This window comes from Azolla caroliniana, unplaced genomic scaffold (assembly GCF_043228905.1).
Source record: "Azolla caroliniana isolate FFs.n. ecotype wild unplaced genomic scaffold, voAzoCaro1.0.p SCAF_5, whole genome shotgun sequence".
In the NCBI taxonomy this organism is placed as follows: domain Eukaryota; kingdom Viridiplantae; phylum Streptophyta; class Polypodiopsida; order Salviniales; family Salviniaceae; genus Azolla; species Azolla caroliniana.
In genome coordinates, this window is record NW_028230440.1 from 9,584,567 (window position 1) to 9,601,130 (window position 16,564).

The following is a 16,564-nucleotide window of genomic DNA, read 5'->3' on the forward strand; positions in this document are numbered from 1 at the left end:
AATTATTATAATTTTTTCAAAATGATCTAAACTTGTGATGCACTTAAATCCCATTTATACATATTATGGATCTAGAGATATTAGGTGTTAACATTTAAATCCCAACTAGAATTAAGTTGTACCATATCCATGTGCCAAGCACTACAACACATACTAATATTACATTGAAATTTGAAGTCATCAAATGAGTGTGAACGATATTTATTTTATATATGCATAAGTCAATTCACATTTTTTTCATCAATTCTAGAAGGTAAAACCAACATGAATATGTTTGGAAATTTGCCCCCCCCCCCCTCCCCGAAGAATGAATGCATGTATCAATATTTGTCTTTTACTGTATTGGTAGGGTCATGTTTTGGGTTTTGTCCTACGAGTTACAATGGTGAACCTATGTGGGAAAGAGAATGATGAATAATACTATTAATAAGTATGAGGAACAATATTACTTGTTTGGTGAATTTGAGGATGGCTAAGTATCAAAAATTATGACTAGACTTCTGTGTGGATTACCCAACAATACACCAACCATTCATGAAAAAGGAATATATTGTCTCCTCTATTCACATGTACCAAAGTTACCAACAACAACTTGTTCATGCCTCCCACGTTCATCAATGTCATCTCCACCTCTACACTCAATCGTAGATGTATATACATTAGTTATGTCCGAAGGAAAGTGCCATTGTTTGATACATCTCTTTTTCTTAGTTTAAATTAAGGCTCAATATTTTTCCTTAGTTTACTATTCAAACATCTCAATAGTGAATTCAACCAAAATGATGAGTGTACTTTTCCCTCGCCCCATCTACCATGTACATATTTTAGAGTAATGTGAAGTAGTCTCTTGGTGGTATTCACTTAGTGGAAAGAACGTGGTTCCTGAAAATATTTATATGAAAAGCACACTATTTGCTCAACATGGTTTTTGTAAAAGCACGACTCATATATGTGTATATATATTTATATTTACCCTTCAAAAGGCATCCGGGAGGTTGTCCTCATTTGATCACGCTTCAAAGCACTCTAAAAGGTCCATTTTTTTATCTTGGATGTTTTATTGATTCTAGATGCCCATTCTTCTATTGCTTGTACACAAACTCTAAAGAAACTTTTAAAAAGCCAATAACATATTTGAATCCAAATAAATAAATCGTTTCCAAGTTGCTTACGTAATATTCGGTCAAGTCTAAAAAACGTGAACATGTTGACAAACCTTCAATATCGTACATTGTGGCTTATATGGTCTAGGCTTATCATGTCGATAATTCTTTCATTTTTTGACGTCGTTTCTTTTATGTGATAGCGAAAATCAAGACACTTATTAACTTCATTGGGATATGATTTAGTCAACTTCATGGCTTTAATGCAATCAATGAAACCCGAATGTACATTTACATTAACTTTCTTAGTTTTCTTTAGGGACATCCATAACGCGCACATTAACACTTTGGTTGAAACAATAACATATAATGATTTCATATAGATTTTGTGTACATGTGTGTGGCTTCAACAATAACCATTTGAATATGATAGGCAATCAAAATTACGTGTTATATAATCATCAACCATTACATTTGGTACATTGTTGTAACTTTATCAAAGAAATAAATCCTCTTAAATGCACATACAATTCATGTGACACGGCCATTTGATTTATTTCACTAAAGGTTAATGATTTAACCAATTACATGCATTGTCCTGAACTTTCAATCTTGTTGGGGAACGATAAATTTGCAAAATTAGCGCAAGTAAAGTTGTTTCCATTTATGTGGCACTACCACCATGGTTGCATTTATCAAATGTTAGGCAAATGAGTCAAATGCAATGATCCTCGGTATCATTGCAAGTTAAAAAATGCTCAAGTTGATATGTGTGTGTTATTTGTAATCAGCCAAGTGAATGTTGTAATATTTCCATGCAAGGTTCGTCATTGGTCTCATGTGTCTATGTCAACTGCAAGGAAACATATTAAAACAAGTTTGAAGTCTACATTCTCACCATGTGACCAAATATCTCAACTTGTCACTTGATAGATGTGCAAAGTTCATATTGGTTGCTGGATTGTATGGATCCAACATCAAACTATAAAGGATAGTCATCATGACCATATTGAAGGAAGGTCAAATAATGAGATGATTCACTAAAATGGTGGATTGTATTGGTAGAGCGAAAAAAGGCAAGGCAACAATTAGTAGTCGAAAATCTCAAGCAATTTGATATGCATTCAATATCTACATTGAATCAAGATCTTTTGTTTGTTTTGGAAGGTGTTATATAAATATTGTGATTTTTGTGGATATTGGTAAATCAAAGTAGGAGCTTATTACGAGGAGAAAAATGTATTAGAATTTAGGACCTAAACTAAATTTTCTTCATTTGACAATGCATGTATACATAAAAACATAGACACAAAATGTAAAAGAATTCTCCAACCTCATGCGATCTTCATCATTGTTCTTTTTTTTGGAAAAAATAAAAACAAAAATGTAAAAGAATTGTCCTTTATAAAAACATAAGAGATTTCACACAATGGAAATACGGTGCAAGGGTAAAGATTGTGATTTTTACCATTTCAATATGTGTAAACTCTCTTTAGTTTGACATCACATGCACTAATAATTTGCTATTACAGGGGAGGGGTTTACAAATCTAGCTTCTACGACGAAAGGTTGAAAACGATAACATTGCCTTAAAGATAAGAAATGGTTACATCTTAGCGAGGGCAATCAACCCTTTGCTGGCGCCACTCTAAAATATATGTTCACTTACAAATAAATTATAATATTTTTTGTATTTCATCATGCTCATTTTTGAAATTGCCAACATTGATGATGACCATATATTGGGGAATGTCGGCATGATCACATATCGAAGTCGTTCTACCCATGCATTCAAAAGGTCATGGCAAAAAATAAAAAATCGTACTGAATAATAAGTTCCCATGTTTACTTTTGATTGTCCATATTAGTCGTAAAATCAACTAGAAGAAAGCATATGAGTCTCCATGCTTTGTTTTCAGATAGACTGTACGACAGTTTCACCTAACAACGTATCGACGTTGACAACATTTCGATAACTTTGCCATGAAACATGAGAAAAAACAAAACTCACTTACGGAATGCAGACAAACAAAGAAAAAGACATTTTACGTGATGTATTTATTGCGCATTGCGGATGAAGAAGTTTCCCACAGTCAAGCTCGGCATCTGCGGACACATACACATGACACGAGACAAAAGACACGAGCACATGCACAACAGTACAATTGTGTATAGTCACGAGAAGTTGTTACCAGCAATCAGAAAATGTGAAGCCGGATATGGACACGAACACGAGCAAACCTACCAATCTCAAGAGCGCGATAGAGGAATTCCCGGAGGCACAAAGGCATAAGGAGAGGAAGTCAGATGCGGACGAGACCACGACACGAGCCGATGATCGGGTTTAGGCGGGCCCCGCCCACAAATCACCCATCTATCCATAGCCTTCTCTCTCTCTCTCTCTCTCTCTCTCTCTCTCTTGTGTGTGTGTCTCAAATTTGTCCTTATCCGAGATGGGGCCCTCCCCTGCCCAGCAAAGTACATACATACACACAGAAACAGAGAGAGAGATAGAGAGAGAGAGAGAGAGAGCTTTTTTGGAAATAACAAAAACTGAAGGGAGACACAGAGAGAGAAGGAAGAAAGCAGCAGATTTCTTCTTCTTCTTCTTCTTCTTCTTCTTCTTCTTCATTTGCCTCCTCTGCATATTATCTCCTCCTATCCATCCCATGATGCATTTTCCATAAACCAAATACGCGCTCTCCTGTCTTCTTCTTCTTCTTCTTCGTCTCCTAATTTTTTTTTCCGTTCCTGTTTAATCTCTCTTCATATATGGACATGGATTCATCACAAGAAGAGGAGACGACGACGACGACGACGACGACGAAGAAGAAGAAGAGCTATGGAAGTTCCCCTGCGTTTCTCACCAATCTGAAGCGGGCTCTGCAGAGCAGAAACGGAGAGATTGAAGAAGAAAGTGAAATGGAGAGGGCAGAGAAAGTTAGTGGCTCTTTCGAGATCGAGAGAGGTGATCCCGATAGTCGGCCTGTTGTGCTGCTTACGAACGAAGAGGGAATCCAAGCTTTGGGACTTAGAGCTATGGTGGAAGCCCTAATTTCCGAGGGCCTTTACAATGTCTATGTTTGCACCCCTGATTGGTAAGTTGCAACGTAAACAAATGTATATATGTATATTATGCTATATTATGTGTGTATGTATGAATATACATGTGTTTGTTTGTATCTATACGTGTATTTGTTTATCCCCTCTTCTTAACTATTACACTTCCACTGTTTCTCATATATCTGTGTAGATTTGAAACTTTAGGCATGCCTAAGAATGATTGAAAAGAAGTCTAGGGATAATTTTTGTAATGCTTTCCCTTTGGGAATCATCATTGTTTTCTTGGAAAAAGCATGAAACTGGCAGCTGATTAGATCAAGCCACGAGTAGTGTTTTGTGTTGGCATGATACTGTGATAAAAATGTTGATTTGAAACTTTTGGCATGTCTAAACATGATGGAAACATCCTGAAACCAACCTAAGAAGCATTCAAGCAATGGTTTTCTATAAGGATTCATCATTGCTTTGTTGAAGAAGTTGGTTTTGGCTAGAAATTAAATCAAGCTGGGAGTATGTTGCCCTCATGCAATTTATAGCCTCTGGCATAAACCTCTTGTCTCATCATTGCATTTATGTGTCTTCATAAATGCGATGACAATTGTGTCTTAATGAATTCTGGCATAGCAAGTAAAGACTTGTAAGACATTATACATGTTCTACTACGAAACTCCAAATATTTTGTGTGGACTAATCCTGAGAAAGATGTCATTAAAACCGACTTAAGATGCAAGGTGCTAGACATGTTATTTTTTCTTGTTTGCTCTTCAACTGGATTCTTCAATTTGTGGGAGTGAGAGGTATATGAAACCCAAACAATGATTACAATATGAAATACATAAAATTGAAAGTTTCAAACTCAGTTAAGACACATATATAGAAAAAGCTATCAACTTAATGAAGACCTTTTACCAGATTCAAGATGCAAGGTTCACGCTTTTCTCATCATCAATGGGATGTTTGTTTGGAAGTTGAGGGTCTATTACATCAAGATTTTATTCCAATCTGTCTGTCTGTTCTATCTGTCTCTCCATTTGTTAATAAATAGAACCTTCAAAACCATGTCGAATAACACTAGTTTTAATGGCATCTGGACTGTTACAACAGCCTATCCCAAATTCATTCCTAATCATGTAGGATTCCTATTATAAAAACATCCCTATCCTTGTAAGTTTGGCCTTATGAATGTTTTGTTCAATAATCTATCTCAAGTATAAGATAGGCATTCTTCTGTAGCCCATCTTTCACATAATTATATATTAAATAACGAGGTTTTCTCAACAGTTTTATGTTAACAAATGGCTCAACAATAGCCCTAGATATTTATTTATTTTTGCATTGCAAATATTTTTCAGTGAATATTCTAGGATGGATCATGCCATATCACCACGGAAGGTTCTAGAAGTAACTCCAGTCAATATTGATGGTGCTATTGCCTATGAAGTTTCAGGCAAGAAAGCTTCAATTGACTTGAAATCTTTTCCTATTTTCTCTGTGAGTTTTATTTAAAACCAGTCTAAATGTCGCACAGGTACACCTGCTGAATGCATATCACTTAGCTTATCAGGGGTTTTGTTCCATAAGATGCCAAGTCTGGTACACACTAATTATTGTTAACTTTGTTAACTGTCTATACAGGATTGATTAGGATAAAAATGTGATTGATTTTATGATAGGATTTTGTTCAGATGTCAAAATCTAAACAGTTGGTCATCTGAGAGTAGAATATCAAAATGGTGGTTGACTTTGGTTTCTGCTATACTGTTAAGTGTGTCATAGTCACTGTATCTTTCTTTGTCTGAATGGTAGGTTTATATAGTTATTAACCTTCTTATATTGTATGTAAAATGCTGAGAATCAAATTAAGAATATACTGTGATTGGATGTGTTTTTCCTTCTGTACCCATTACTGATACTAACAAATAATTAATGCTACAGGTCATAAGTGGAATAAACAAGGGCTCCAATTGTGGATATCATATGTAATATACATACTGATCCGTTTGCCAATTTTTTCTGCCATTTTGTTTAAGAACTTGTTTTGTGGGTTAAATTGTAGAACTTGGCATTGTTAGTTCTTCATTACCAATGTATCTTATTATTAGGAATAAACAGCGAACTTAATGCTGCCTTCATTAGTTTAACATCTATTTTTGTATTTGAATTTGTGATATTTTGTAAACTTTTTATTTGATCATTTATATACATTTGACTTGAAAAAAAATAAATCATGGAAAACTGCAAAACATTTTGATGAGATCCTCAAGAAAAGTTACTTTCTGAGTTTGATAAAAACTGGAGATTGGTTTCTTATTGTTATCTTGTGCAAATTCTGATAGTGGTTTGTTCTGTTGCAGATTTTCTTCCGGAACAATTGCAGGAGCTCGTGAAGCATCTATTTCTGGTGTGCCTTCACTTGCACTTTCCCTTGATTGGTATGTATAGGGCCTAACAACATTTGCTTAGATCAAGTGATGTTTTCTTGCAGCATTCTGGTGCATATTTTCTCAGTCGCTATTAATTTCTCTAGAGAAATTACCGAAATAGAGTCCATGCAAGTTTTGTGCCCATGAAACATTATCTGAACCTTTCAGGAAGGATGAAAAAAGCCAAGAAAAAGATTTCATTACAGCATCTGTACTCTGCTTGCCATTTATCCACGCTGCCATGAATAAGAGTAAAAATCGATCCTTACCTCGGGGGGCTTTTGTTAACATAAACATACCAACAGATCCATCAGAAAATAAGGTTGGTAACTCTGTTTTATTTGCAATTGAAACTCTATGATAACCGTTCTGAAAAAGGCAGTGGGTGGATGCATTTATTAGGGTTTCAGGATAACGAAACAGGGTACATCAAGATCAGAAACAAAGTGGCAAATTGCCACTCGAGGGTATTGTAAAAGAACTGGCATTGGCCTTCGTGTTGCACAACTTGGCTTAGCAGCCTCTGCAGTGGTGAGTATCCGTGTTTCAAAAGTTATTTTTATTCAGATAAAGGAATCTGTAACTAAATATGGCTATATATACGTTGTTTTTTATGAGCTGAGAAATCTGTAACTAAAGTTGACTATATATATGTTGTTTTGAAACAATAATTATGGAATTTGTTTTCTCTAATGAAAAAAATCTGATTTGGTGATTTGTTCGCATAGGGAGCTGCTCGTTTGGCAAATTCCCCTCTGAAGAACATAGAAGTTGAGTCTGTGGCTGGTCCTGGAACTTCTTCCTTATCTTCAAATGGGAGGCAAAAAGTGAACTATGAGCGTGAGGTATGGCCGAAATTCTGACACGGGTCTTCTGAAAATCTTAGTTTGTTTGAACAATCACGTTTCATACTTAGTAAGATTATTCTATTCAATTCTATTATTTACTCATCTAGAGCTCAAAACCAGGGTGTTATTTTCAGCCATCAGATCTCTACAATAAGAGGAGGAAAATAACTCAATTTGTTCAGAGATGAAAGGGAAATCTTATGTTAAAAAAACATTGAAGAAAGTAGTAGGTCAAAACTAAGTTCTTCATGATTTGTTCTGTAGCTGAAGAAAGGGTTAAGAGTAAACCTCCACACTTTGTAGAACCAACTTAACTCATACAAGCATTACTGTTTCTACAAAGTAGCTCGGGGTTAGCATGATCAAGGATCATAAGTTTTTAGAGATCCCGACGTAATATGGGTATCTTCTAAAAGCTCTTTATGAGTAGAAATAAAAAACAGTATCCACTTCTTAATTGAGTTCTCTCCCTATACACTAAAATATATCTTAAGCAACTTTTTTATTTAAACAAATGAAAGCATTTTCTTGAGCAACATGTTCATTAAAACATGGATTATATTATGATAAAGACTGAAAGTGATTAACCAAGTGTTAATCACGCAGCTCATTGGAGTAATAACTGGGGAGGCAGAGAATACTTACGACTTTGGAGCTCTTCAGGAAGGCTATGTATGTAATCTAGAAGGCTATGGATGATATTAGAAAAAGAAAAGAAAAACCTAAAATTCGTATGATTCCTTGCAGGTAACTGTAACACCATTGGGATCTTTCAACTTGGATTCTGACATCTGGAAGCATGTGTCTGATTGGATAGTTCCTCTCGATCTTCCCTTGGGTGTAAAAATGTAGTAACCTTTGTGAAAATATTGTTTCTCTTTTTTCTTTTAACATCAATTGTAAATCTTGTTTTTGGTTGTGTAAAACCAAAAGTTGTTTGATAGAGTAAGGTCTTATATTACTATGATTTGGTCACTTTGGTTCAGCTAATAATTTTGTGTGATAAATTAACATCTGGATGAACCACCATAGTTGTCCGTGTGGGTGCCTATCATGTGGTCACAAAATGCAAAAGGCCACACTGATAAGAGATGATACCCTCTAAATGTGAATGCACCCATCTGATTGTTCTGGGATGTAATTTCTCTCTCTAGTTATGTAATTACATTCTTGAGTTATTTCAAGTTTCGATGGAGGCTTGCAACTTTGATTGTTGGTAACTTGTCAAGATAAACAATCCAAATATTTGGTCAAAGTGGGCTATTAAAGGTGCTGCTTCTTGTAAAGCCTGGGCCAAGGGTAAGGATTTGTCAGTTAAAGCAGAATTGAGTGTTAGTTAAAGTGGATATAAAGAAAATGTCAGCTTTTGCAAAACCTAGGCTGGGATTCTTCAGACTATACTTTATTTAACATGAAGTATATTTAATTACTTTATTAGTGTTTTGGATGTATATTATTCCACTAATATAAAAACATGCTCGTCAAATTCAGCCAACATCATGCATCATTAATTATACACGTTAGTGCGAGATTGGTGGGGTATTATATTTTGGCTTCATTGATGCGTATGTAATGTACATCAGACAAATGACTGCCTAGAGGAATTAGAATTTCATCAAGATCTGGTCCATAAGGCATTCTTGCAGTGCAAGTTGAAGTCTCTACAGGTGATGTTGCCAGTTTCATACATGCAATCATTTTCATACATGTTTATTGTAAAAAGTAGCAATACATTTTTTTGCTCCAATGATAGAAAGGGAATCAATTTGAAGATGTGCCTGATCATTGATTCATAAATCTTGAAATACCATCAATATTTTCCAAAAGACTTACATAAGAGTGCAATGCTAATTGAGGGAAGCCTGCAATACATGAACCCTTCCAACACCTGAGATTGCTTTTATTTTACATACTAAATTTTCATCTTCACCCAGGCCTATGGCATGAAGAGTTTAGTGTTGTGTATTACCTTTCCTTGTCTCATTAAAGGTTCATGCCTATTATATCAGGATCTATTGCCAGTGTTGTATTTGGAAGGGGCTTCAAAATGAATTCAAAGAGCTTGTATTAATAACAGGGGCTCCTAAATTCCTCAATGAGGCTATTAGAGTCTTGTTTGGTGTGATAATCACCTACTGGAGCATAAGCAGAAATCTCAAGAATGAATTTCAGTCCCATGAATGCCTGTAGTTCCTACTCACGTCTTATCACCTGGCATCAGCTAGTCGAGTTTCTGATGCAAGTAGACTGTTCAATGTTTCAGGGTCCTTTGCTTGCTATTGATAAGCAATGTTGGAGGGAGGTTAGTAAATCTATGTTTGGTATTACAGAGGATCAGGTCACATGGCTTGACTTTTAGTTTATATTCATTGTTGCCAAAGGAGCTTCACAGTCGGAATTTTATTATTATTTTAGCACTGTTTAGGCCTATTTTGGAGACGTGTCATACGATGGCTGGAAGCCATTGAGCTCACAGATGTCCGGTTTCAAATTATATTCAAGATACGATATGTACAAATGACATGAATGCCACAATAAAACAGGGAAAACAGAACAAAGAGATTGGTGTTGCATTGGAATGGTCAACCAATGCTCAAATTCTTCTTTATATACTGTGGAAATCACCATTGCCTGCCTAATGCCCATGTGATAATCAAGCAATAGGTATTCTGGAAACTTCTAGCTGGGATTGCCTCTTTCCTGCCAAATGTATGCTGTGTACAATCTAAGAGCTGGTTGTGTAATTGTTTTTTAAGACAATCAGACAACCAGAAATGAATTGAGTTCATAATTTCAAAGACCTGTTTTATTTCAGACATGCAGAGAGATACACTAAGAAAATGAAGGGAAAATTTCGTCGTTTCTGATGCATAAATAGGACTGCATGATTGGAAATACAAAAATTACAGAACAATTCCTCTCATAATTTCTGGGATATTTTTGACTGACAAAAAAAATGTTTTGTACAGAGACAAATGAAGAAAAAAATAATCTGAATACCCTTACTCAATTGTGTATTTGAAATGAAAGCTAGCTACTCAAATAGAAAGCATCAATAATACAAAAATGGAGTTTATTATCATTATCAAGCTTCATATTTGGGATCCCACTGGATCTTCAAGTATCCGTTGCCGAAAATCTTCAACCATCAAAGGCAAACCTTCCTTGAGGGAGATTTTGGGCTCCCAGGACAAGAGATTCTTGGCTTTGGTGATGTCCGGCTTTCTCTTGTGTGGATCGTCGGCAGTGTTCTTTCTAAACTCTATCACGGCTTGAGTGTCTATAACCTCCTTGACAACCTTGGATATAAAGAGGGGGCATATGTTGTCAAATAGTTTTTGCTCAGATCTTCAATAAAATAAATACGCACTGAAGTGCAAATAGTAAGAAACAGTAATTATGTATTTTCTTGGGAAAACTTACTTCAGCTAGTTCTAGCATGGTAAATTCCGAGGGGTTTCCTAGGTTGAAAGGACCAATATGTTCACCCTCCATGAGCCGGACAAGGCCTTCAACCTAGTTATCAAAAATGATAATTTTATGACTACTCTCAACAACATGAATAACAAGCCATAGATCTAGAATTCACTCGCATCCCCATCGCAAATAAAAATCAATCCCCCTCATTTAAGAGGGAAAAATGGGCATAATGTGATGAGAGCAAAATATGAAGGCATTGCCTAATTGGAATGGCAATTACAAATAACAATGTATGAACTCCATGCTGTTCTGGTAAAGCTTGTTGCTTTTACAACTTGGAGGTCTTGGTTTCAAGTTCAAAACACCACGGTTTCAAAAAGTCCACATTTGTTATAAAATGCATTTCTCTAATGCTTCACTTTTTGTGATTATTTTACACTATTAATAAAGCTTTTCTCCCAAAATTGGCTATACAACTTCAAGGGCAAAAAAGAACATACCAGATCTGAGACATACTGAAAGCTTCTGGTCTGTTGTCCATCACCATACACTGTCAATGGCTCCTTCCTAAGAGCCTAAATCATCATAGTTCAAATGGGAAAGAATGATGTCCCCTCAATATCAAGTTCTTATTAAAAAACCTTGAATAGAAGATTTCGCACCTGTGCCACAAAATTGCTCACAACTCGGCCATCATCGAGGCACATTCTGGGACCATACGTGTTGAAGATGCGAGCAATGCGAACCTGTGCCATGAAAGAAAAATATAATTTTTATGTATGAAGCTCATCATAACACATCACATTTTGATCCAGAATAAATAAATGACTAAAATGTTAAACATGTTGTCAACACACATTATCCAAATTGTCTCTATATGACAATCAAACCACAAAGAGGGCACCAATTTTCACATAAGCCCATACGTGGCCCAACAATATCACATTTTGAAAAGAGAAACGAAAAGATGTGTTACCCACACACCTCCACATTGTCTCCTCTATGATAGTCCATTGTCAAGGTCTCCGCTGTCCTCTTGCCTTCATCATAGCAGCTCCGAACACCTGGCATTGAGTAACATGGCCGGATATTAAAAAGATGGGAAATATTACCAAAATTACTCCTCATGTTTTGGATATTTACAAGAATACCGAGTTTCCAAATATTGGCAGAATATTCCCTTTAGCACAAATCCAGGGAGTATTTTGGTGGTTTTCATCAAACAGATTTACATACCAATAGGATTGACATGGCCCCAATAAGTCTCTGATTGCGGATGCTCCAGAGGATCACCATAAACCTCACTAGTACTTGTGAGAAGAAACCGGGCCCCAACTCGCTTTGCAAGACCTAGCATGTTGAGTGTTCCCATCACATTTGTCTTGTGCAATATAAAAGAGAACATTAAGGAGAGAGCAATATCCTAATCATTGTAAAACATTAGAGGATGCTATAGAGAAATGTTCAACAATTACAATGATCAATTAAAGTCTCCAAACTTAAGGTAAAGTCACCTCTTGAGTTACTTTTAAATGAAAATCTTCATATTTGTAAAGGATATGATAGTTTTTACTGGGTTAAACTTATAGTGAACAGGTGAAGCAGGACAAGCCAAATGATAGATTTGATCCACTTCGAGAAGGATAGGCTCGACGACATCATGCCGTATGAGTTCAAACCTCGGGTTGCCCAAATGGTGTTTCACATTATTCTTCCTTCCTGTGAAGAAATTATCCACAACAATGACACTATCTCCTCTCTTCATCAGTTTGTCAACGAGGTGACTCCCAACAAACCCTGCTCCTCCAGTAACAAGGATTCTGAGGCTTTTTCTCTTCAATCCGAGAGGGACCTTACCTCCTGAATTAGTCCTTACACCATAGCTGTCATAGCTACTACTATATTTAGTGCTCGAAGGCAATTTATATGATGACGACAATGACGACGACGACGGTGTAAGCTTGTTGAAAACATGGTCACCTTGAACCAAGAAGAAGATAGTTGCGATAGCCATCCCCACCAATGTGAACACAAGGCGTTGCTCCCTTGTGATGTAGCGTACTGGCTTTGACCAGCTCCATGGCTTCACAGTCTTTGAAGTGTATGGTTCATCTGGAAAGACGAACTCAGGTCGACGATGTACACTCTGCTTCATCATTCCCCTCTCTTTTTCTGCCCTTCAAATTTTTTTAGAATGAGATCAGATCCAATGATATAGATCAAATTTGCACATCAAAATTTGGGCCAACGCTCTGTTTCTCAATTCAATTATTTAGATCAAATCTGGGTTAGTCCTCTGATTTAGATCACTATTTACTCCAATCCTCTTCTTCTTGAGATGAATAATTTAGATCAAAATGTGGATCAATCCTCCTTGATAAACTTGATCTGAAAGGATTTAGGTCAAATTGAGATCAATCCCGTGTCTAGTGATCACAAAGTCCAGAAGAAATTTTGGCAAAATCTTTTGTTTTCTTATCTCAAGGATTTAAATTTAGATGATGAACTAAAATCAGAGACAGAATTTTGAATGTGTAGATTTCTTTGATTGGATTAAATAGGGATCGTCTTCTTTAAAGAGTACAAAGATGAAAATAAAACCTAAAAAGAAAAAGATGACCCATATAAATCTTTCAATTTGAAACAGAGGATTAACAACAAATAGATTAAAAGAATAACAGAAGGGGAGTGTGAGAGTTATAGAGAGAGAAAGAGATTCAACCTAGATTTGGTGGTGAGCTGTTTTCCTCCAAGGGTGGAAGAAACACGGGATTCTCTTGTTCTGTTCCCACAGAGAACTTGCTTCTTTGTCGTCTTCGCCCTCTTTAATCTAATAATATCTTCTCTCCCTGCATCTTCCTCTCCTCTTTGTGTTTTCGTTCATTCATCAAACCGAAACTTTTCTCATCATCACATTTGCATGTACATAACATAACATAACATAACATTACATGACATGACATAAGCATGCTCATAAGTCATGACTCATAACATAACATAAACATAACATAAACATAACATGACATGCCATAAGCATGCTCATAAGTTATGACATAACATCACATAACATGACATGACATGTCATAAACATAACATAACATAACATCCTCATGTCATCATTCCCTTCTCACCTTAGAACCAACCGGATGTTCTAATGAATCGACGGATCCATGACTTGTTCTCCAGCCACCCCTCCCATTTTCGCCATACATACACGAACGACACACTTTCCTCTTGGCATAATGGTGTGACATGCACTCTACATTTCCCTTGGACCCACACTTGAGAAGAACCCCAATGCCCATTGCATCGTCATCCAACAACACCTAATCAGTGCATGACCCACTAGAGGGGTCTGTGGGGGGTATGTGAATGAATGCGCTTGTCAATTTGAGGCACAGAACGTACATACGTGGCTAAATGGAAAAGAAAATTGCATACTTGATTTGGAAAAAGAAAAACTATCCATTCATTACCATCATTTGTGCATCTCGTCCGAATCACACTTCGTGAAATTGCTTTAGTTAACCATATAATTATTTGGTCCTATATTAATGAATCAATTCCTACATGTGTCAAACCTTCTTTTCACCATTTTTTCACCTTGTTGTAGAGGAGATGCATTGCATGATTCAACAAGGTTAGGGCTATGTTATTGTTGTAAGTTTTTTTTCATTATCATACGGTTTGGTAGCTCTTTGTATGTTGTGAATTTTCTGCTCATCATGTAAACCATGATGAGTCTAACTTTTATGCTATCCCAATCACAGAATATGTTAGTATACAATTTGACAAGGATGTGGCCTTTAAATGTTTCACATTAAAATTTCACAAAATGAGACCATAATTAGTAGATGGCAGTTAATGTTAATGTTTAAATTGGACACATGTATGTTATGCACTGAGTCTTGCCTTTGAACTCGCATCAAAGTTGAATATAAATTAAAGTTTTTGGTATGAGTATAGAAGCAATCAATGGGAACAACAAAATCACTACAAGGGATACAAAGGTCCAAAATCACTGTAAAAGAATATTATGTGTGTGGAAGCGTATGCGAAACACAGAGTACACAGTTCGGAAAACGACAGTTCGGTGAAACACAAAAAACGCAGAGATGGAGAGGGAGAGATAGAGAGTAGACAACTCAGTTATATTTCAAAAAATAATAACGCTCTGTACATATTCTGTGCTCAGTGAGCACTTCTTATACACGCCCTTAAATCGGGCTGATACAAGTACTGACAGTACTTGACTGCTCATAAATGAGCCTACTACACTAACTCCCAAAAATTATTCCTTATGAGGAATACTATACTTACGGCCTCTCGGTGTCCGCACCGTTATGGCCATGTTGTGCGTAACTGTTTTACGCACCCGATTACACACCGAATGTTGAGCTTGTCTCTCAACACTCCCCCTCAAGCTCAACTTGAGGTTCCACCTATTCTTCCGGATCTGCGCTTCGGCCTCTTCTAGCTTCACGCCTTACCCGCGCTCCTCGACCTGTTTGATTCCGCGCGCCTCGACCCTTTCGGTCGGTTTGTCTGCTCGTTTGGCCCTTCTCAGCTCCTTCGCTGTCGCGGTGTTGGCGCCTCTTCCGCTGCCCTTTTCTCTGCTTGGCCCTCATTCGATTCATGATGTCCAAATCGAACATTCCGATTGAACCGAACTCTTCCGATTTAATTCCGCTCTCATCGGAATTGGTTTTCTCCAATTCGTCTTCTGTCTTCAGGCCTTTGACAATGTCAGACCACGTTTTGATCTTGGCCTTACTTACTCCTTGTTTGGCTGTCCGGCTCTTCCCTAAGATTATGACCCTTGCTTCCTTCTTTGGCTTTTTCAGCCGGCCCGAAATCGAATTCTTCATCCGACTCCACGTCGCGGTCAATTCCGCTCCTTCCACGCTCTTGTTCCTATTCTTCCTTTCTCCCCCTCAAGTTCGGTGTGTCGAGGTGACGCAGCCCAAGCTCACCCGGGAAATGCTGCAACTTGTCGAGACCAAGGGGCTTGGTGAAGATGTCGGCAACCTGCCGATCCGTCGGAACATAAGGTAGTTAGACTTCACCTGAAAGGACCCGCTCGTGGACAAAGTGGTAGTGCACCTCAATGTGCTTAGTTCGGGTGTGGAATACGGGGTTCTTCACAAGTTGGATGCTGCTGAGGTTATCGCAATAGATCGTCGTCGGATCGGACACCTCCACCTGCAGATCCTTAAGTAGCCGCTTTAGCCATATGGCTTTGCACGTAGCGATAGTCGCCCCTCGATATTCGGCCTCCGTGCTTGACAGTGCTATTGTCGGCTGCTTTTTACTGCTCCACGTGATCGCCGCACTTCCTAATGAGAAGGCGTATCCGGACGTGGATCTGTAGAAAGTAGCGTGCGGAAGCAAGTATGAAGACAGAACAGAGGAAGGAAACTCAGGTTCAATGGAGAGCTTAGGCTTACACGGTATACGCGGGAGAGACAGAGAGAGAAACACAAAAAACTATATTCAACAATAATACTCAGTCTGTACATAAGACGTGCTCAGTGAGCACTTTTATACAAGTCCTAAAAGGACTGACCGAAGTACTGACAGTACTTCAATGCTCATCAAGAGCTCCTACACTAACTCCCAAATATATTCCTCACGGAATATCTTTCCTAACGACCTCCCGGTTTACGCACTCGGCCTAACCGATCGGTCCCAACCGATCCGGCCGATG

At 37.4% G+C, this 16,564-nt stretch overlaps 2 protein-coding genes across 2 annotated transcripts; one reads left to right on the plus strand and one right to left on the minus strand.

Annotated features, from left to right (window-relative positions):
* The first annotated feature begins 3,840 nt into the window (after positions 1 to 3,840).
* On the plus strand, positions 3,841 to 8,410 carry LOC147864096 (uncharacterized). The gene is made up of 10 exons (XM_087319965.1): positions 3,841 to 4,201; positions 5,519 to 5,613; positions 5,695 to 5,759; positions 6,102 to 6,145; positions 6,521 to 6,598; positions 6,758 to 6,911; positions 6,992 to 7,120; positions 7,318 to 7,434; positions 8,044 to 8,109; positions 8,185 to 8,410. Exons 1-10 carry the CDS (start codon positions 3,876 to 3,878, stop codon positions 8,287 to 8,289), a joined length of 1,179 nt encoding a protein of 392 aa, XP_087176091.1. The 5' UTR covers positions 3,841 to 3,875; the 3' UTR covers positions 8,290 to 8,410.
* Positions 8,411 to 10,415: 2,005 nt separating this feature from the next.
* Positions 10,416 to 13,015, minus strand: LOC147864097 (UDP-glucuronic acid decarboxylase 4-like). Its single transcript, XM_087319771.1, has 7 exons — positions 12,414 to 13,015; positions 12,094 to 12,236; positions 11,842 to 11,921; positions 11,520 to 11,603; positions 11,358 to 11,432; positions 10,861 to 10,953; positions 10,416 to 10,736 (listed from the first exon to the last, which is right to left on the minus strand). Exons 1-7 carry the CDS (start codon positions 13,013 to 13,015, stop codon positions 10,530 to 10,532), a joined length of 1,284 nt encoding a protein of 427 aa, XP_087175897.1. The 3' UTR covers positions 10,416 to 10,529.
* Positions 13,016 to 16,564: the final 3,549 nt, after the last annotated feature.

Excerpts from the sequence above, each read along its gene's own strand:
- LOC147864096 (XM_087319965.1), top strand. The coding sequence starts at position 3,876 with ATGGACATGGATTCATCACAAGAAGAGGAGACGACGACGACGACGACG. Across the intron at positions 5,614-5,694 it reads TATTGCCTATGAAGTTTCAG|GTACACCTGCTGAATGCATA; the intron begins GCAAGAAAGCTT and ends AATGTCGCACAG. Across the intron at positions 5,760-6,101 it reads TCCATAAGATGCCAAGTCTG|GTCATAAGTGGAATAAACAA; the intron begins GTACACACTAAT and ends TTAATGCTACAG.
- LOC147864097 (XM_087319771.1), bottom strand. The coding sequence starts at position 13,015 with ATGATGAAGCAGAGTGTACATCGTCGACCTGAGTTCGTCTTTCCAGAT. Across the intron at positions 12,237-12,413 it reads CCAGTAAAAACTATCATATC|AAATGTGATGGGAACACTCA; the intron begins CTTTACAAATAT and ends ATTGCACAAGAC. Across the intron at positions 11,433-11,519 it reads TGAGCAATTTTGTGGCACAG|GCTCTTAGGAAGGAGCCATT; the intron begins GTGCGAAATCTT and ends ATGATGATTTAG.